This window comes from Argentina silus (assembly GCF_951799395.1).
Source record: "Argentina silus genome assembly, chromosome: 5".
In the NCBI taxonomy this organism is placed as follows: domain Eukaryota; kingdom Metazoa; phylum Chordata; class Actinopteri; order Argentiniformes; family Argentinidae; genus Argentina; species Argentina silus.
This window is the reverse complement of record NC_139659.1, coordinates 8,882,435-8,904,629: the sequence shown is the minus strand read 5'-3', so window position 1 is coordinate 8,904,629 and position 22,195 is coordinate 8,882,435. Positions and strand designations below refer to the sequence as shown.

The 22,195-nt window shown below is 45.0% G+C and overlaps 1 protein-coding gene across 1 annotated transcript; it reads left to right on the top strand.

Moving 5' to 3' along the window:
* Window positions 1-1,043: 1,043 nt before the first annotated feature.
* On the top strand, window positions 1,044-8,733 carry enc1 (ectodermal-neural cortex 1). Its single transcript, XM_083669404.1, has 3 exons — window positions 1,044-1,265; window positions 2,711-4,544; window positions 8,243-8,733. Exon 2 carries the CDS (start codon window positions 2,717-2,719, stop codon window positions 4,490-4,492), a length of 1,776 nt encoding a protein of 591 aa, XP_083525530.1. The 5' UTR covers window positions 1,044-1,265; window positions 2,711-2,716; the 3' UTR covers window positions 4,493-4,544; window positions 8,243-8,733.
* The last annotated feature ends 13,462 nt before the right edge of the window (window positions 8,734-22,195 follow it).

The window sequence follows — 22,195 nt, the reverse complement described above, 5'->3', positions numbered from 1 at the left end:
CATCGACCTCTTTAATGGTGGAACAAATATTCACTTAGCAATGAAAGAAAACACCTATAGACTTAACGTTTACCCAGCAAGTGGCGCTGTTGTCATGTAAATAAGTCACATCCACACAGCACTGCGCTCAACCACCTCTAGTCAAGCATGTTTTATACACTCACCGGCCACTTTATTAGGTACACCTGTACACCTTCTCATGGTGGAGGTGGTATAATGGTGTGGGGAATGTTTTTGTTGGCACACTTTGGGCCCGTTAATACTAATCAATCATCGCTTGAATGCCACAGCCTATTTGAGTATTGTTGCTGACCATGTCCATCCCTTTATGACCACAGTGTACCCATGTTCTGATGGCTACTTCCAGCAGGACAACGCGCCATGTAACAAAGCTCACATCATCTCAAACTGGTTTCTTGAACATGACAATGAGTTCACTGTACTCCAATGGCCTCCACAGTCACCAGATCTCAATCCAATAGAGCACCTTCAAGATCCTATTGCATTTTATTTAGGCAAGCTGGAGCAAAATGTCGACCAGCACGTAAGAGATTCCATGTGGAGGAATTTGCCATATATTTTTCGAATTTTACAGGCATTATTTTCTTCCATGAAAGCTTATGGTCTAGATGTTTAGGCTACATCCAATGGAAAATTATGGATCCAAGTTTGTCTAATCAGTGGGTACTTGTAGGTTTTTAAAGGTGTTCAAATACTCACACTATGTGCGCTTTTGCGTTCAGCCACTACCACTTGCACTATAGTTATTACTGCTTTGTTACCTCCTCATTCCATATCTCCCCGCTTCAGCCTGAAGACTACTGTTCCCTCCACACTACTTTGCATACCCCTCCCACTTTACTTCCTAGGCACGAGGATGGCCCTCCTCTTTCCTCACAATAAACACACCCATTGATTTTACCAGGGGAAGACCTGAGCGCACAGCGCTTTATAGACACAGACCCAGTTAGGCGCAGGAAAGTCAGCCTATCTAGCGCTGTCGGAATTGCATTGACCTGTTACGGAACTAATTCTAATTGGACATCTCGTTGGTTAACGTGACATTACTGGAACCTACTGGCACCTCTAAAGGGTTAGAATAAGGTCTAGATCTCGGTCCTCTATTCCTTATCCAAGGTGATAACCCAGTAGCGCATAAACCCAAGCACAAGTGGCTTGTTTGAACCAACATCGTGGCGCTACCCGGAGTGGCATGTTCGAGGGATAAAGCGGACAGAATTGAACTCCGACTTTCACCCAAAGAGGTACAGTATTGCGCATTTACGCTGGTCACATTTGACAAGTTGCTTTGATACTGATAACAATGTTCCATCATGATGCATCATCCTGAAGAGTGTATAAATCATCTTTATTTTTGCCTTAATAAGGGAAACGCCTCATTTAATAAACATGATTTAAAACACTAGCTTCATATATATTGTTACATGCATGCACCCTCTGTCTCTGCTATTAATCAAACAGCTGTAATATATGAAACGTTATATTGTCACAATTTAGAGGTACTACTGAAGAGGGAATGAATAATAGCTAATTTGCCACCTCAACGAATTACCACACCATTTTCGATTATAATGTAAAGGTTTATCAGGCTATCAGGACTATCAGGACTATACAAAGGTGTTTTTGCATTTTGTGTCATTTAGTGAATACAATGGGCTCTGACTGTTGATCGTAATGCCATGGTATATTGTCGACACCTTGACCTATGCTTATAAGTAGGCTAACTAAAATAAATGAAATCACACGATATTGCATTTAAGACCCCTTTCATTGTGCATCGCTGTCTTATCAATGCACACGCAGGTCTCCCTGCTTGCCCTTCACAGATGCTCCCTCTTTAAACGGATTAACGGGGGCATCAGGTGCGATAGATCAGCCTAGCTGATATATCATTAATGTTCTTAATTCGGTAAGGAACACACTTTTAGTGCTGTGAAGCATTTGCTAAACACATTAACCTCGCCCGGAGAGAGGGCGACAGCCGGCTTGGGACTGTGCGGCATGTATTAGTTACATGAAAATTAAGACTGATTGGATTTGAATATACACTTTCAGACAAGCAGATGGCAGCTGTTTACACTGACGGCCTATGTTGACATCCTGCCCAGTGATAGCGTTTTGTCCTGTAGCGATTGGACAGCTATAGAATATACATGCCTTGGTGTTTACTTTTGAAAGTTTCCTTTCCATCTCTCTCTCTGTATCCCTGGCCGACTTTGAACACCTGGTAATGATTAGACAGATTCGAGCCAGCCAGACATCAGACATGGATCCGGAAGAGTGTGCATGTGTGGTATGACATCATCCAGAGCTCTCTGACCCACTCATGCCAGCATCTTGGTCACGCATTGGTCTCTTGCTCTCAGGCCACTCCAGGGTGATCCTGCTGATATTGATCAATCAGAATCAAAATGAAACTGAGGCAGAGACTCCTCCTTACTTTAGGACTTAGATGAATCATAACACTCTGGCTCAACAGGCTTGGGCTGGATCAATGTTTATTCTAGTTTTCTCTAAAGAGCTACTTTAAACTGAATATCCCCATATCTTTAATATTAATATATAGCTAAAATAAATGTTCCTATTTATTTTATCATACATTTTGGTTAAATGGATTTTCTTTGGCATAACTCTTATATCATACAGTATTTATTTTGAAGCCAATTTCTCATTAAACAATCTTTTCCAGGATTCAATGAAAATGTCCGTCTGTGTCCACGAGAATCGTAAGTCGCGTGCCAGCACTGGCTCCATGAACATCTACCTGTTCCATAAGTCCTCCTATGCTGACAGCGTCCTCATGCACCTCAACTCGCTCCGGCAGCAGAGGCTCTTCACTGACGTCCTGCTGCACGCCGGGAGCCGCTCCTTCCCCTGCCATCGTGCTGTGCTGGCTGCCTGTAGCCGCTATTTCGAGGCCATGTTCAGCGGCGGGTTGCGGGAGAGCCAGGCCAGTGAGGTGGACTTCCGAGACTCCATCCACCCCGAGGTGCTGGAGCTGCTCCTGGACTATGCCTACTCCTCCCGTGTGGTCATCAACGAGGAAAATGCAGAGTCTCTCCTGGAGGCCGGGGACATGCTGGAGTTCCAGGACATCCGGGACGCCTGTGCTGAGTTTCTGGAGAGAAACCTGCATCCGTCCAACTGCCTGGGCATGCTGCTGCTGTCAGATGCCCACACATGCACCAAGCTCTCAGAGCTCTCCTGGGGCATGTGTCTCAGCAACTTCCCTGCAATTTGCAAGACGGAGGACTTCCTGCAGCTGCCCAAGGACATGGTGGTTCAGCTCCTGTCCCACGAGGAGCTGGAGACTGAGGATGAGAGGCTGGTCTACGAGGCCGCTCTTAACTGGGTCAACTACGACCTGGAGAGGAGGCACTGCCACCTGCCGGAGATGCTGAGGACCGTCCGCCTGGCCCTGCTGCCCGCCATCTTCCTCATGGAGAACGTGTCCACGGAGGAGCTGATCAACGCCCAGGTCAAGAGCAAGGAGCTGGTGGACGAGGCTGTCCGCTGCAAGCTGAAGATCCTGCAGAACGACGGCGTGGTCAACAGCCTATGCGCCCGGCCCAGGAAGACCAGCCATGCCCTCTTCCTGTTGGGCGGCCAGACCTTCATGTGTGACAAGCTGTACCTGGTGGACCAGAAGGCCAAGGAGATTATCCCCAAGGCAGACATCCCAAGCCCCAGGAAGGAGTTCAGCGCCTGTGCCATCGGATGTAAGGTCTACGTCACAGGGGGGAGGGGCTCTGAGAACGGCGTGTCCAAAGACGTGTGGGTCTACGACACCATCCAGGAGGAGTGGTCCAAGGCAGCCCCCATGCTCATCGCCCGGTTTGGCCATGGCTCAGCAGAGCTGAAACACTGCCTCTACGTGGTGGGGGGTCACACAGCTGCCACAGGATGTCTGCCCGCCTCCCCATCTGTGTCACTCAAACAGGTAGAGCAGTTTGACCCGGCGACCAACAAGTGGACCATGGTGGCGCCTCTGAGGGAGGGCGTGAGCAATGCGGCGGTGGTCAGCGTCAAGCTCAAGCTCTTCGCCTTCGGGGGCACTAGCGTCACCCACGACAAGCTGCCAAAGGTACAGTGCTATGACCCTCAGGAGAACCGCTGGACGGTGCCTGCTTCCTGCCCTCAGCCCTGGCGCTACACTGCGGCCGCCGTCCTCGGAAACCAGATCTTCGTCATGGGCGGGGACACTGAGTTCTCTGCATGCTCAGCCTATAAGTTCAGCTGTGAGACTTATCAGTGGACTAAGGTGGGTGACGTGACAGCCAAGCGTATGAGCTGCCAGGCTGTGGCATCGGGGAACAAACTGTATGTGGTAGGGGGCTACTTTGGCACGCAGCGGTGCAAGACTCTGGACTGCTATGACCCCACGCTGGACGCATGGAACAGCATCACCACTGTGCCCTATTCACTCATCCCCACCGCCTTTGTCAGCACCTGGAAACACCTCCCAGCCTGAGCAGGCGATGCTGGGATAGCCCGACACCTTCATCTACCCCTCCTCCCATGAGGTATGGAAATCAGTCTTACATTCTTTCTGCTCTCTGTGTTTGTTATCTGTCCGTGGAGAAAGATTGGAATGCATAATGTATTATTGACGCAATAGAGAGTTATATTTGAAGCTTTCACAGATTAGCTGAATACATCATAGCCTCATATATTGTTGTCAGATATTCATAGAAAGATATTTGAGTATAGAATGATTAGGTTTTGTTTTGAGCATTCACATCAGGGGATCATATAACTTAATCCAAGCACCTAGGTTAAACACAAAGGATTACAGTAGCCGGTGGAATATTCACATTATACCCCGGTCACTCCATTGCATGGTTTACAAGGACAACGATCCTTATTGAATCCAGCACAAATTGAGTATTGATAGAGTAATTAGATAGCAATGCAATTTGGCCAGGACAGAACTGCATGTTTTGAATACTAACCAAGCAGCTGGTATTTACTTATTTATTTGTTTTCCCTTGCCGTCTGGTTCTCAGCCACAACAGCCGGTCTCAATGGCTTGCTGTCTGGCCATATTATTCAGTCATGTTCAGATAAACCTACCAACAAAGCAGTAGCATTCATTGATAGGGATATTCTTTTTCTTTTTTTTTTTTTTTTACAAATATGGACGTACACCTACAATATCTGTATCTTTTAATAAGGAGATGAGCATGAGAAGGAATATACTCAAGGCAGACCCAGATCTCTCCCGTTCCTCTATAGCCAGTAGGTGATTGCTCAATGATCAAGGAGAGCTGACTTTGTTATGTCTGCCTGATACTGATACACTTTATGTGTGTGTGTGTGTGTGTGTGTGTGTGTGTGTGGGGGGGGGGGGGTAGGGGATTGTATGTGTGGGTTAAGTGAATTATGAGGCTGTAGGGTAGGGGCTGAGGATGGAGGGGGTAATTGAAAGAGAATAGAATACTTTTATTGTCCCTGTGGGGAAAATGTGTCTAAAGGGGAGAGGGGGGGTGGCCAATTAGACAAGCTACACGCCAGCAGGCTACAACATCCTGGCGAAGCTAATCCACTCTCAATCGCCTCCTTTTGATGGGTTTATGATGCTTGGCTAGGCAGGAGGCAGCCAGCAGCTCATGTAAGCACATGCAAGCTCCTCAGTTGGTTACTGAAATGAGGAGAAGGGGGTTGCCGAGAGTTTGGGGGTGTAGGGCGTTGGCACCTCTGGAAGAAAACACCACTGCACACACAGGCAAACAAAAACACACATGCTTTCAAACACAGTAACTTGCACGTGTGACACGTACACACACAAACACACCACACACACTACACACATACAGTCCCTGACAAGTTACATTGCCTGGCCTGGAAGTGAATGTTTACTGTGGGTCTGAGCAGCCCCAGTCCCCACCACCTCCCCCCATGTCTCCACGGCTCATAGTGACCCTGCACTCTCTGTGACGATAACCAGGCCAGACGGATGTACTGTAGAGCACAGGCGGATGGCGACCCTGCTCAATCTGCAGACTTTGGTGTCATAATCCTACTCGCTCTTTCACTCACACACACACACACACACACACACACACACACACACACACACACACACACTCATTGGCAGCCCTTCTCAGTTTGCAGACCTGGACAAAATAGCTGCCTTTCCTCAGCTCATCAGAGCAAGGTGGCAGAGAGGAGAAGCATGTCTGTCCTGCACGTCTGATTGCACGTCTGTCCTGTCTCCTGTTTGATAATGCCAGGGAGCAGCTCAGAGCAGCTTCACTGTTCCAACATTGATGCTCCACTCTCCCAGGATGAAATGCTCCAATGACTTATAATTCCCTTTTTCTTCAGTGACTCATCTCTGAGAAAGAGAGACTGCAGGGAAGGGTTTAACTATCTCTTAACCAATGTGACATAGTGGTCAGGCTGTAATACTGCTAATTTCATTTTAAATGTATTTTCTGGATGGCAGCCAATAGAGAATACTGACCGTCTCCCATTGAGAGAGGCAATGCATGTTTAAGTGCTCGTCCTGCCTTTTGTGCTTAATGCTAGGAGCTCATAGTGTGGACTTTACAGCAATAGTGGTATTGTCTACAAAATAGCCTTACAGTGGGAGGGGAGGAGAGGAATGGGGGGCAGAGAAAGGAGGGCTGGATGGTCAGGGGGAGGGAAGGGTTTAAAGCAAATCCTCTGCTAGCCTGGTTGTCTGTTTTCACACTTTTCCTATTGCTCAACTCTTCCCAGGGGGACTCACTCCCTCTAGTTTTAAAACCCCTCCCTTTCTCAGATGGATCTCTTCCTGAAGGTCTGCAGTCTGCCCTCTTTAAACTCCCACTAGAAATGTCGTCAAGCCAAATAGAACACGATGCACAACAAGTGCTTTGTGTTTGAAGCTTCACTGCAGATACAATTGTGTTCTGTCCATTTTGTAACCGCTTACCACAAGGTTGACAGTGACGGGGAAACATTGATATTAAAAGTTTAAATCTTAAAAAAATCACCAACGATTATGAATCAGGTGTAGCCTATTTTTCCTTTATATATTTAGGTGTGGATCCAACTGTTTTTTGTTTTTTCACTCCTCATATCGCAGATGAATTGCAGAGGATAGAGATGTTTGCTTGTTATTATTCGTCTTTCACTACAACCTACATGCAGATCTATCCTTTACCAGAAACTAGTGATTTGCTTTAAGCCAAAATGCAAATGAGTCTTTAGGGAGGAGCTGAGTTGGCTGCTTGCACTGGATGTCGGGGGCGACTGCTATGCACTCATCCTGTGTGTCCTGTAGCTACCAGTCAGTGGAAGATCAACTTCCTCCTCATAGGGCCACAAGGGAAGAAGAGGAGATGGAGGATATGTCTTTAAAATGGATATTAGACTCACATTACGCATGGAGGGGTTCCCAAGGCTATAAACCATCTGTGGCGTAAAGTTGAAAAAAGAGAAAAAGGTTTTAAAACGCAAAGGTCAAAATTAAATGGCAAGCTGAAGTCAAAGGCAGTCAGATGTGAAAAATTAAGTTGGGATTCGAGTTGTAGGAGTGATAAAAAGACACCAAACTGTGTTGAGGAAATGGAGGAAGTAGATAACGTCCTCAGGATCCATTAGGCCCACTATTGTCAAAGTGGGGTACGCGTACCCCTGGGGGTACGTGGATCGATCTAGGGGGTACGCGAAATAAATCTGTGATTTACCTTCCCAAACAGTCCTGTTGAATAGCCGACTGCAGTCTCAGTTCCAAAAATAAATGCACGCACCCTATCCAACAGAATAATATTACCACAATGTCTAATATGTAAGGGATAATGTTCATAGAATATCAATTAGGCTACAAAATAAACAACAGGGGGTACATGACTGTTAAAAGTTTGGGAACCACTGCATTAGGCTAATGGTTGATCTCTGACACATGTCTGTAGGGTAACAGGTGCAAACGCCAGGACACCATCTGATTTGTTTCTACTCTGGGAGATAGAACAAGAAGGGGGACAGTAAAAGGGTGGAGATGGGGTCTGGAGTTTACCTTGGTTTTTTGTCCCTGAACTTTTGACTCCTAAAATGTTTTTTAAATCTATTTCAAACTGTTTTTGTAGTTGTAAATGAGTTTTGCAGTGATGTTGGGAAAACATCCCTTAAACTGTTCCTCTTGACCTCTTAAACATTGTTTTCTGTCATGCCTGCATGCACATCCTCTGTGTTTGTCTAATGGATGTTTTTCTCTCTCTTCTTTCATCCTCAGATTTCCCTGTTTTGCATCATCCACTGGATTCCAACTGTGAAGAAGCACTCTTAAACTTCGTGTGCAATCAAAAAAACATGATTTTCTTCCATGAAAAAAAGAAAAACTGAACAACAGTGTGAAAACACCTTATCCATCTGGACAGTGCAAGTACACAGACATTTTACACGAAGAACCATCTTGTTCCCGAACGGACCTGAAATTAGAAAGATGTCATTTTTGAGAGGGATGTTTGGACGTTGTTTATTCAAACAAACCAAACAAACTGCTGCTTGTTCTAAAAGATACAACAACCAATCCAGTGTACTATTGGCATATCACGCCTGTGCTTTTCAGCCTGCCATAAAGTACTATATACATATCAGCCACTCACGCAACCTGCATTTCTTTCCATTCAATCATGAAAGAATTGTATGGACCATGTTGTTGCTCTTCTCACTATGATATTCTGTGATATGAAAAATTAAATAAAAAATAAAAAAACCCTCTGCACAGGGACTTTAATGTATAGCATGAAGGATGAACTGTTTGGACAGAGGGAGGAAGGGAGGGAGGGAGGGAAGGAGGGAATGTCAGTGATCAGCGTGTTAGTGAAGAGCTAGAGAACACTATTCAGCCTGTCTAAACCCAGCTGATCCACACACTGCACAATGAAGGAACAATCTCTCCTCTCTCTTCCATTCGTTTCTGTTCCATTCGGGTTCGCCCCTTTCGTTTTTCTGAGACTTTGGTGTCTTTTTCCATCTGGGAGAGAATCTACTCCTCCATTGACCAGCAGTGTTTTTGCTCCAGCCCAGGAGGAGAAGAAGTGATGGACATGTCCCTTTCCCATCACCTAGTAGTGGGGGTTTTATTTGGAGTTCCTGCTGAGAGAACTTTGGCAGTTTGCTGTGAGACCTGGCTCTAACTGTCACTGCATGTCGTGAGGATTTGAAGGGCCAGCACCAGCTGAGGTTGATGGGGGTGGGGGTGGGGGTGGGGGTGCTGGAGGTTCATGCCCTAACATGTCCGCTGATGTGAAGTTACTACTCTCGCCGTGTCGCTCGACCCCCACTACCCAAAGGAAAGCTGGCCCACTTTTGACTTATGGGCAATATTCAAAACAACAGTATATGGACTATTAAACACAGAACTGAAGCTCAGCTGTTCACTAAATACTGTATACTGGTTGTTCTGAAGTTATTCCAGTGATTATTGTTTTGTTGGAGTACTGATAGATTTTAAATTTTGCCTCCGTGATGCTAAGCTCATCAGAGCATGTCTGGTTATGGTGACGCAATAAGATTGACATGAACCTTGAATCTTGTCACCTTGGTAACCCAAACTGAATCTGTAATCATTTTTTCTGATCTTGCTGCAATGTATCTTCTTAGTCTTAATTTATAAGAAAATTATTACTTTGTTTGTTTATGTTAAAATGTTTAATCCTATTTATTGTTTCTCTGCCTGCATTCATATGTAAGTGAATGTCTTTTTGGGGTGTATCATGCATGGCACAGGTACATGTTTTATTTGATCTCATTTGGGCTGCTTTTTTTGCACAGTTCAGTTTCTCCAAAGTGGAACCTGTTTTTTCTTTTTTTTTTTAAAGGGGGTGTGGAAACCTCCCAACCATGTCACCAGTGAGGTTTCCAGGTTAAAGGTCAGAGTAGGGATGGACACAGGGAGGAATGACGTTGCTCAGATTACCCAGACTGCAAGTGGCCAGGTCAGAAGGTCAGCGTTCCCTTCCCAGAGAAGGGGTGTGTTAGAGGAGAAGTCAGTCCAACCTCTCACATGCTATGCTTTGAGCCCTATCTGCTTGATTTGACTTGCCAAAGTTTACTGCACCAAATTGCCGCCAAGTCCCACCGTTAGGAGAGGATACACAACCAACAACAACAACAACAACAACTACAAAAACAAGAACAGTAACGATATATAAACATCAAGCAGTGAGAATTTGCATCTGTTAGAAATTAGCGAGGCACACAACCCTGGCCTTGTAACAGTCAGGAACATCATCTCAGTGGTACACACAGTACTCCTACAGCACTAGACCGTGTGCTGCTATGTGAGAAATGTGAAGGGGCAGCTGTCCTGGGAACAGCTGGCACTGTGTCACATGCGCCTGGACAGGACTGGACACCCTTTGGATGTCATTCTAGACCCCCTGCTTCTCTGAGTCACTTTGAGTTTGAGGGAGAGGATGAAGATGGAGATGAGGAGGAAGAGGATGCTGAGTCGAATCCTGTGAACTGGGAGTTTGTAGGGGCAGGCATGCAGAGTGTCACTGATGCACAAGAAAAAAAAACATTGAGAGGAGAGTTTCAAATAAATAAATAAATAGAATTAGTTAAATACTTCATACACCCAAAACTGGTTGAGCATTAATTAAATCATAGTATATCGAAATTAGAGTCAAGCCTTGTATGAATCTTTCTCACGTGATCTGTATTTGGATGAATTCAGTGAATTACCAACTCTCTGAACTAAATGGCTAAAACTCCACATTCCTGTTTGATTGTTTGAGCCACCCACAACCCACCCTTACAAAAGCAGGAACGATTTGAGGAATTCTATGGAGACCTCATTGGCTCCTTGATGTCAACCCCCTAACCACTGTTCACAGAACACGGTACCTCTGGCCTCACCAATCAGATAAGAGCATGCCTGCCTTTTAGAACATAAGTTACCCTGGCAACGGTCAACAATGAATGCCCCTCCAATTTACATGTAATTGTTGAGTGGCTTTTTTCCGTTTCTTTTTTTGCCCTCTCCCTCATCCCTCTCTCTTAAGGTTCCAACTGGGTCACATTAGAGTGTTCTCTCTAAGGTATACATACAGTGATGTACATTCAGACAGGATGCATCTTTTAAACACTGTCAATACGCATTTATTTCAGTTCCGTCATGTCAAAGTTTCTTTTGAATTATTATTATTAATTTTTCTATTTTTTTTAGATTACATTGTTTTGTACATGTGATTTTTTTTCACAATGTGAAATTCATGGCAAATAAACATAAGAGTTTTTCCTCTTGACTGTACAGATGCAACTGTTTGTTTTTCTTCAGTTTAACAGTTTTGATGTTATTGCACTGACTGTCTTATATTTGTGTACACATATAATAGACTGGGTGTCCTTTAACACAAATAGTTTTGGTTGAATCAACAGTGTATTTACACACACAGACACGTGAGGGTTTTACATATAACAAATCCTAAGGCAAACCTCCCTCATAAATCTGTTGCAAATATTTTGACATTGCTCTGGAGTAGTAGTTTGGAATGAGGAAAGCACAACACACTCATTCCAACACAGCCTTGGGTCCAAGCTCATTACTGCATGTTTCACATATTTAGGCAGCTTTAGAGGGAATGTAGGACATGAATTGTCCTGCGGTATTAAAGCTAGTGTATTATCCACACAGCTTTTGTTCTGTTGGAGAAGAGAAATCATCTTATCTACGCCTCTGGCTTTTAAGCTCTATGCTCAGGAACAGACGAAAAGAATGGCAGATACTTTCCCTTTTTCTGTCGAGTCACCTTGGCAACCGTGACCTTTATCTGCAAACTGTGGGGGCCGAGGGAGAACATGAAAACCTGAAGCCCCCCTTCTTTCTATTACCTTCACTGCTCTCTCTCCCCTCTCACTTTTAACGCCCCCTCTCACACTTTCCATCAGTGAAAAACATTGCCGAGCTTCTTGCCAACTGTGCACTCCCTGTGTTTGACGTTCTCCGGTCTCTAACAAGTTTAACATCCCATTAGTGTATGACTGCAGAGCACACAGGCACTGTCTGCATTCCCCGAGCACTGTGGAGTCCAGCTCTTTTTAGTGTTTACATTATTTCTGTGAAACAACTCTTGATGGGTGATGGCAGGTTGAGAAACACCAGTTTTACTAGCTCCTGTCCCTCACGGTGGACAAACACAACACACACACACACACACACACACACACACACACACACACACACACACACACACACACACACACACACACACACAAACACACATACTCTTTGCATGGGAAGAGGGGGACATTTGAGGGAACTCGAAAGAGACATGAAGTTCATGTGGAGACGTTCAATAAGCCAGTTGTCAACCTGATTTCAGATTATGTTTCTTACAGTGTGAAATTCATTTTCCTGTTTCCCAAGTGGAAATACTGAACAACAAAGGTACACTGGCACGTAAATTGGTGTGACATTTCAGTCCAGTACTGCAAAGCACTAATTAAAATGACTACTACCACTACACCACTGAAGTTGAAGTGTGTGGTGCTCTGTGTGAGGGAGGCCCTTTAGTGAATTAACAGTCCCTTATTAATCAAGACAGGAAGTAGAATTTCCTGTCTACCACTGTTTCCTTAAACATACCATTGACAGCTCGACCTTCATTGCTGGGAATGTGTCCTTACGAAGTTCAAACTCTGCTTTGTGGTGTGGGTGGATAGAACGAAATTAAATATATTCTCTCTGGGAGCATGAAAACTGCATCAAGGTAGCAAGGACAGAATCATTACCCACGCACCCACTCTCTGGCAGCCTGTATGTGCCCACAAGCGATAAAAACAATGTCACCGTCGCCAGGCAACACGTCTAGCAGCTCTGATTCAGCCTTGCGCGTGCATGCATGCGCAATCCCCCCCTCCCCCCCACCCACCCACACACAGACACACACACACACACACACACACACACACACACACACACACACACACACACACACACACACACACACACAATCATTCTGTGCGAGCATCCTGTTAAAGCAGATTTGGGAAGGAGCAAGAATGGCCCTTGAGAAGCTTGAAGTGGCAAAGTTATACCCTTTCCTAGAAACTGAACCATTTTCATATTGAATTCTACAGTACTGCCTGTGCTTACATGGATTGGGTTTAAGCCCTGGTTCTAACTGATCCTTGGCTGCTTTAATGAAAGTCTGCAGTCTTTTGCCAGGGCCTCCAATTGACCTCTGGTTCTCTGCTTATCCGGATCACCAGGCAGACAGTGGACATAACACATGGAAGAAAGGGGAGGGGAAGTGGCAAACAGATGTTGGACAGCAGTAGACAGGGAGGGGAGGAGCTCAGGTCTGGACCACACAAGAGTATCAACATCTTGCCTAGTCCTGTTCCTGTTCTTCTTGGTGTGCTGTAGTATACCAGGGAGAAAAGCTGGAGTATCTTTGACTCTTTATGCAGGAGATGAAGAACCTGATTTTAGCCTGCACCTCCCCTTCTCTCCCACCCTAAAAGCCAGTGATTGTCTATTTCTCTAGCACTTAAGAGAAGACCCGAAGAGAGGGATAGGGGTGCTTTGTTCGTATATCAGAAACGATTGTGGAAAGGAAAGGAAATGGGTTTAATCAACTTTCAGGAGGTTTATTCATAATGCATTACAATGGCTCTTCTCTCTCTCGCTCTCACTCTCTCTCTCTCGCGCTCTCTCTCTCATTCTCTCTCTTCACATCCCCTTTTTTCTCCCTTTCTTACCCATCTTATCTTCCTCTCTCTGTCCTTTTTCTCTTTCAGTCCTATCCATTTGTTGATTGGACATGCTTCCAATCAGCGACTGATTTACTCCTTGAACATCGCCTGGAGTGATCTTCTATCAAAATGAGAACAGTAGTTAAACACTGTAATTAATCAAACACTGGAGAGTAAAACATAACTGCCTGACCTTGTGCTTCATCTGTTCAAGATGGATCTCCAAAGACCATTAAATACATTTTAAAGGGGTTTACAAAACTATTAAACAAAACACAACTCAGCTCTCTGAGTTGTTTGTCTCTTTGATGTGTGATGAGACGAGTGTGTGTCAGGGGAAGGGCAGGGGAACAGAATCTGTGTCCCAGAGGCTCTGCTTATCAGTGTCAGAGTTGACACACCTTATCTCTGGGATAAGCACCAGGATGCTCCCTAATCCTGCTCTGCCACATTTCAGACACCTCAACCGGATTTAAAGACCCAGACTGTACGTGAGACGAAAACAATTCTGCCATGCTTAAAGGAACATTTCACCGATGGTCACCACAACTCAACAGCAAGTTAGAAGTGGTCTTTGTTGTTGAAATAGCCAGGAATTTCTGTATTTTTGTATTACCAGTTTTGCCCAAACCCAATGAGAGTATTTCATGATGTCTTTGGTTAATGGTACTTTTACCACTTTTTATGATGTTTGATTTCGAAAAAGCCATAAAATAAATCAATGGAGTGTCCTTGATATGTTCTGCTTTTATCCAAAACGTTTTGATACCTACCTTGCCAGCAAGGCACAGCTAATGGTTTTACCAGGCTTTATCAATGGGAAGGTATGAAACGCCCCAACCCATACAGATAAGGAAACTGATGTTTGTGTTCAGCAGTTCGCTAAATACCTGCCTTGCCGACAACGTGGTCTAATTTTTCTGACAGCTGCAGATTTAAAAGCCTCTCCTCTGCTTGTAAATCCCAAACACTCCATCAGACCTATATGAGTATGCAATATGGTTTTACTGTATCAGACTCTTTCATGTAGATAAAATGTGTTTGGGTCGTTAGAACGTAATTATTAACTGCTTAAATGTAGCTTTTAGTGCCACTTAGCTTACCTCAGCGCTCACAGGCTTATCTCACTGCTGACAAAATGGAGAAAGATGAAACCCAGCAGAACTTCATAAGGTGGATGTAATAACAGTTTGGGGGTGATTTACTGCAAGCGGTGTGCTCATAACATTGTTTACCCTCTCTTTGATATAAGGCTGTTTGGTCTTTTAATCAGTCTCGCTTAGAGGCGTTCGCCCTGCAATTTCTGCTGTTATATGGGTTTTCTCTGGGGTGTGGTTGAGGTTGGATAAAGAGAGGGTGAGGGATAAGGGGGAGGGGGGTTAGTGGTTTAGGTGGGTCAGGGGGGAAGGTTCTCTTTACTTTCAAGTAGCATACTTTTGGTGAAGTTTATTAAACAGTAAACAATTATTCCCCCTTGAGGTGAGTGGGAGCCGAATGCAATCAATTGCGCGTAGCCTTGTAATTATGGCTAGGAATGTGCCAATGGATCTGTGGCTGAAAAGTGAACCTGCGCTGTTATCAGCTCCGGTGATTCCCTGTCAGCTGCCCTTTTCAAACACCACAACAGAGGTAATTAGAATGAGGAGCCAGTGGAAGAGATGTCAATATTGACCCATTTCACTCTGGCACTTCATTGACAGGCATTGTGCTTAAGGAATCCTGAAAAGTAAAGGAAAAGCAGGTCAAACACTCAAGGAAACAAGGAAAGTGGGGAGAGACGTCCATCACACCCAACAACAGTGCACAACAAGCCACTACACCTGCCCCCCCCCATCCTCCGTCCCCCTTCCCCCATCCCCCATCCCCCCAGCAGAGAACTGATGACCCCTCCCCACAGAAGATACCTGTCAGAGAAAGGTCAATAGTGCTGCTAGCCTGTCAGGCTAGCTTGTACAAAAAAGAGCTCCAGGCAAAGACCTTAATCTGCAAACCAAAACAACCACACAAAAACATCAAGAAAACAAAGAAAACATAGCTGCAGGAAAGCCCATGTTTATGGACGCACACACGCTCACAACGAAGCTCATAAATGAACGTGGTCTGACATGACGAGCTAGCGTAGCCACAGCTAATGAAGGAGAGAGGAGGCACATTTTTCGAAGGCATTTTTATAAGCACTTGGAGTCAGACTGTGGTTTGAAGTTTTCTGACTCGTGCTCTTTCATCAATTAAAAGAGCACCCCTAATTAGACAGCACGCTAGCAGATGGAGCGGAGGTGGGGGTGGGACAGGACCGGGTGGGATGGGATGGAGGAGATGGTGGCGGGGGTCTGGGCATGTGGGGGGGTTGTTGTGGAGAGGAAGCCCACTGAGTTTGTAATTAGCAGAGTCAAGCAGGACGAACAACAGCTGGTGAGGATTTTGACTGTTTCTTTTTGTTATTCTCTGTCCCCCCCCATGGCAACTTAACGTTAACTGTGTCTCAGAGAAATTCCACTGATTTAGACTGACCCCCGGCTCAGCTACCGACAGGGCACCACTCCAAACTCCAAACTTTTAGCATTCACCACACACAAGGACACTCCACTTAACTCAGGCATGTGGTCCCCATCAGGGTGTCAGTGAGCACGGGCCCAGATGAAAGCTTGTTTTTCTTCTCCACTCAGAATGCGCTGTGCACACGCCAACACTCCTGATGAGTGTCCTCCTGCTTTTGTTCCATATGAGACACACACACACACACACACACACACACACACACACACACACACACACACACACACACAGACACACACACACACACACACACACACACACACACACACAAACACCCACGCACACACACCCACATACTCACACATAACCACACTCAGGCGCTGAACACACTTCCAAACACCCACAAACGTATGCACTCAACCGCAGTAATTCAGACAGACCCCGACATGCAACACATTTCCAAACACCCAATGCTCCACATCAGTGGAGATGAAAGGGACTTGCATCAGATAAGAGGCCTATGATTCAAATGCCGTGATGGTTTTCGAAGCCTCATCAAAGGAGGAGTCTGGCCCTCTCCTTAGAAGACCTGACATCTCTCTGCTTGTATGAAGTGAGGAGGCTGGAGATACAGCACTTGCTGATTCACGAATGATTGTCATTTCAGTACAGTTCATTGAATATGAAGTGTTTAAAGTATACCCTCCTCTGATTTGCAGGCCGGTAATGATGTGATTGGTTAATCATTGTCATCCCCTGTGTTGACAATGTATGTGCAATGGCCTCAGCCTGGCATCACAACTAAGAAGGATTATAATGAATGTACCCAACTCACCACAGTATCAGAGCAGAACAACAGGAAGAAGAAAACCCTCCAGCCATAACCTTGTTATTAGCATTGAAAGACAGCAGAGGCATAATACTATAGTACTGTGTTGAGTGTTGCTAGCTACAGTGGTACTAGAACAGTAACAGTTTAGGGGCATAACATATTCCAGTGCTAGCACTAGCGACTAGATTAGCCACAGTCCTCTCTTTGTAAAAGGCAGTAATTATAATTGGCCAGGGCCGGTTACCCCTCAGACCCTGTCATCTTAATCTTCGCTAATCCCCCTTTGTGTTAACAGAAATTAGTTTGTGAAGTGGGCTCAATCTAGGTCAATCCTTGGGGGCACTGTGGAAAGGGTCGGGCAGTGTTTGCGTGTGTATGTGTGTCCCCTGTGACAGATTTGAGGTACTAGGGATGGAGCAGGGGTGTAGCATTGGTACTGGTTATGCTAACAGTTATTATCAGCATTTTAATTGGAGATTAGCGAGAGGATTTATACATATCTGTGTGTGCATGAATTTATATGTATATGAGCAAGTGTGTAGAGTATGTATTGGTATGCTTATATAGAGAGAAAATTAAAGGCTGGGAAACACTCTCTCTCTCTCTCTGTCTCTGTCTCTCTCTCTGTCTCTCTCTCTCTCTCTCTCTCTCTCTCTCTGTCTCTCTCTCTCTCTCGCTCTCTCTCTCTCTCTCTCTCTCTCTCTGTCTCTCTCTGTCTCTCTCTGTCTCTCTCTGTCTCTCTCTCTCTTTCAATCTACCAGCTCTGACATGATAGAATTAAATGACAAAGCATTCCAATTATGGTGGAAAATGACTTTGTCCTTCCACGAAGTGCTAGTGAGACTATTTAGATTATTTAGATTGGTGAGACAGTGTATGAAATGGGTCCCTAGAAAAACTATCGTGTGAAACATGGGCAGACAGTGGACAGTAGGGAGAGGTAGGACATCAGACAGAGGGAAATGTGAATGAAAATATGTGTTTTGAATGAGACAAAAAGCAATGGGATAACAATTTTCTGCACAAAGGTTTTTGTGTTTTAAATCGCTATGATTTAAATAATATACACACTGGGAATCATTGACTCTAGCAATTTTGTGCTAAAGTTGAGGCTTCAGCAATTATTTTCTCATGGGTGTGAGTTACTTTGGGCTTTTCAGAATGACTGTTGTATCCCTAGTCCAACCGTTTGGCCATTAAACTCTTGTTCCTCTTCGGCACACACAAATACTGTACCAACACCAGGAACTAGCCTTTCCTGTAATCTGAGACTAAGCACACACAGCCATTTTCAACAACTGATATCCATTTCCCAGGTGTTAATTGATAAGATTTGGGCTTTATCTAAAGGCCACAGCACCTTATGGTTTTAGCTCACAACAGCATTCATTGATTTGTGGGTGAGACTCTGTTTAATCTCAGATGTTTAATCTCAGATGTTTTAATTGCAGGAAAAGGCACCACTGTAAATACAGAATACAGCTTTTGGCAAAAGTCCACAGCATAAATGTCAACGTGTCAGAATGTGATAACAAGCATGCCTCATAGCACTTATAGCTATTAGAAGCAAGTGCTGAAGTAGATTTATCATGATATACTGTAGCTTAATGGGGTTAATGTGCCTCAAGGAATGTCCTTTATCTCCTTATTTCACTCTCTTTTCATTTCCTTCTCTCTATCTCTTGCACTCTCTCTATCACTCTCTCTCTCACCCTTCCTCCCTCCCTGTCTCTCACCCATCCTCCCTCCCTCTCTCTCTCGACCTTACTCTTTCCTTCTGTTTGCTGTCTGTATGTTTTCCCAATTCAATTACATTGAACCATTTTCTTTAATATTTCAGGTTTGAAAACCGTTCAGAGAACAAGCAAACCATCACAGATGTGGAATACATCTCTTTATGCCAATGTTTAAATGACTCCCTGGGGGGGAGCAGGCATATACTGTATGTAGTACTCTCAACTACTATTACTTTTATAGTTATTTCAGCCTCCATCCCCTCAGACCAGGCACACTTTATGTGACAGTCCACTTGCCTGAGGCAATTTACACTGGAAGAAACACCTCTGATAAAGGAAGGCATTTTCGCTGCTTCAGGTCTTCCAGACAGATTGGGAAGAATATAAGAGAATATAGGCCATCTGCCCTTCCACTGAGATGCTCTGTCTGTTGCACTGAACCCCCTCCCAACCCCCCCCCCCCCCCCTCCATTTCCTGCTGAACAGTAGAGGTTGTAACCCCCAAACAGAACCAGAGCATCTTCCATCTTCTTTTTTCTCTATAGACTTTCTCTAAAGTGATGAGTTGGTAGAGAGAGAGGGAGAGAAAGAGAGAGAGAGAGAGAGAGAGAGGGAGAGAACGAGCTATTGTAATGTATTCTGAATGGACCTCCTCAGAGCTGATTGAATTAATTTCCTTCCCCAATTTCCTTCCCCTCTCTCTTTCTCTCTCTCTCTAACAGGCAATACTCTTATTTTTTGAATAATCAAGAATGCTGCTGAATTAGGCAATTGGGCAAGTTTCAACATTAACATATCTTGTTCAAAGGGGGATGAATAAGTAGACTAAAATCTAAGTGAGAGGATGTTTGTTTCAGTTTCCTGCTGCTCCTTTATCTCAAGTCTCGTACTGTGCAGACATTACCATCCTCTGAGACCCTGACCCACTTCTCAACTTTCAACTCTCCCTGACTTCTTGTGTGCGCAAACATTCTCTATCTATCAGATCCCAGGGAAAGACATAAAAACCTCACTCCCCCCCTCATGACTGATCTTCCGGAACGCATTCTCATCCAAAAGGCTGCCCCTCCCGCAGATAGCACTCATGGCCATTCCTACAATAGACTACAGGTCAATTTGTCTGACTCATAGGCAACATCTCCTCAGGCCTCTTCTGTATTCCATGCAAAAACAAACCACACACTCCTATGCACGCACAGCCTCACTTTATGGGTAGCACTGTAATCATCATATGCACAGTATTTCAGTACAGTACTTAATCCACCCTGCTCACTCCATCACACTCTCTTGCATTTAAAACCAAACCCAAAATCATTATCTTACTCTAGTCTACACCTCATCCTGTTCTCCATTTTCCATACTGATCATTCTCCTCTCCTCTCCTCTCCTCTCCTCTCCTCTCCTCTCCTCTCCTCTCCTCTCCTCTCCTCTCCTCCAGTGCATTAGAGCACTCCTGACTGAGTCACCACTTTGGCCCAGGTCCATCCCGGATGAGCCCACTTTGGCCCCAGCCCGACAGGGATGGCCCCGATCTGGCTATGGTCAGGCTATCCAATTAGTGTGGAGCAGGCTCAGTATCTCTGAGGTAACTAAGAGGTCAGCGTTCGATATTCCCATTTCCCATTGCCTCAGGCAAGTCATGTGTTTTGTTCCCTGGGAGCTTGCTAGTGTTTGTCAATGTGTGTGTGTGTGTGTGTGTGTGTGTGTGTGTGTGTGTGTATGCTCCAGGTTTCGGACTCTTTCATTTGCATCTTAAATACTGATATCTTCTGAAAACGAATAGGGTATTTCTTATAAAAGATAACATTTGCCACATTTCCATGAACATCTTCTTTAACTCAAAAGACCAGGTCAAAGGTTGAAAACATGGCAGCGTGGCTCTTTCCACTCCAGGCCTCTTCTAATCCAGCCTGCCCTGGGGGTTTAGGTCATACATGTTTCACCCATGCCCTGAGAAACTAGAATGGAATGTTAATTGACCAAGAAATCACAGTGTGTTTCTTTCGAGCTGCAAAGACTTGGAGCGGTACACACTCACACTCACACTCACACACACACATCTGCCTCTTTCAAAAGCCCTCCAAGCTACCGTTTCACCCAAAGATGGAAATTCCAATAGCCATGTCTCAGATGCAAATCAGCCTGTAGGTGTAGCAGAGAAGGGTTAGAGAGACGACCAGGGGTTACAGTTTAACCCTGTTTGTTAACGCAGTCATGTACAGACAGCTCCGGAGTTTGGAACAGTTTTCTCCCCTGTTTTCCATTTCCACACTAAACATTCTAATGGCCCACCATTACGATTCAGGAGAACACTTTTAATTTGCTCTGGAAGGTAACAATTTCCTAGATGTTGGTATTCACCATAATGAGATTTCCACTTCCATCAGCAAAACAGATGTAATACCCCAGAAATAAAATATGTGAGAAATAAGAATAACTACCTTCTGGCCCTGTATTAGTTCTTCCTCCCTCCCTCAGGCTTGGTCCGTTGCCTATATGAGAATAGGCTGAGTAAAGCCTTGTTTACTCATTAATGATAGCTCACATTTCCTCTGAGGGGGAATATAGGAACTGTGAACCGGCTGTGACTCACACTGTTCACATCCCAAAACAACACTTTGCACTATGGGAGAAGACAGAGGGCAGAATAGTGTTGTTGTTTGGTACCAGGAGGATACTGTACAATAGTTTAGTCTTGAAATAGCTCACTCTAGTCCCAAAATGTGAGACACAACTCAAAGTTGAACGAAAAAGGAAAAGGGTGACATGGAGGGCAGTCTAAGGAGCTAATAAGTGGTTCGGGACAGTCATCCTGATCCCAGTCCCCCGTCAGCTCACGAGCACTGACACAGAAAGAGTCACGCTTCTGCAGACCCTCTCTCGTCCTCCTCTTACATCCTAATCCCCCCCCCCCCTCCTCCTCCTGCCCCTCCTGTCGGCCCCTCTGTAATAATCACTCACACATGTTTTGGAAAAGGAGCTCGGGGCCGTACACACTAGCGGCACCCAAACAAAGCCTGCTCTGGTGATTAATATCCCATAGAACAGACATGCTGCATGAGACTTCACACAGACCTCTCTGATCACTCCACTGATTGGCCTCAGAGCGAAGGAAACACAACCCCCCTCACCTCCCCCAGATCCACAGCTCCCATTCATAAAAACCCCATGGGAGAGTGAGGTCCTTCTCTGGTGGGAAGTGTGCTTGTGGAGTAGCTTTGGCTGTTTCTGATGGAATGGAAAGAGCAGGGGAGGCTGGTGGAGATAGAAATCAGAGAACAGGCTCATGGTAATGCATTGAATGGAATTAAGAATAGTATCAAACACACAGACCAGGCCTTCAGCTCTCTCAGTGTGGAGAGTTCTAGAAACGGTCCCATGAATCCCTACTAAACCGATGCATAAGGAGGGAGGA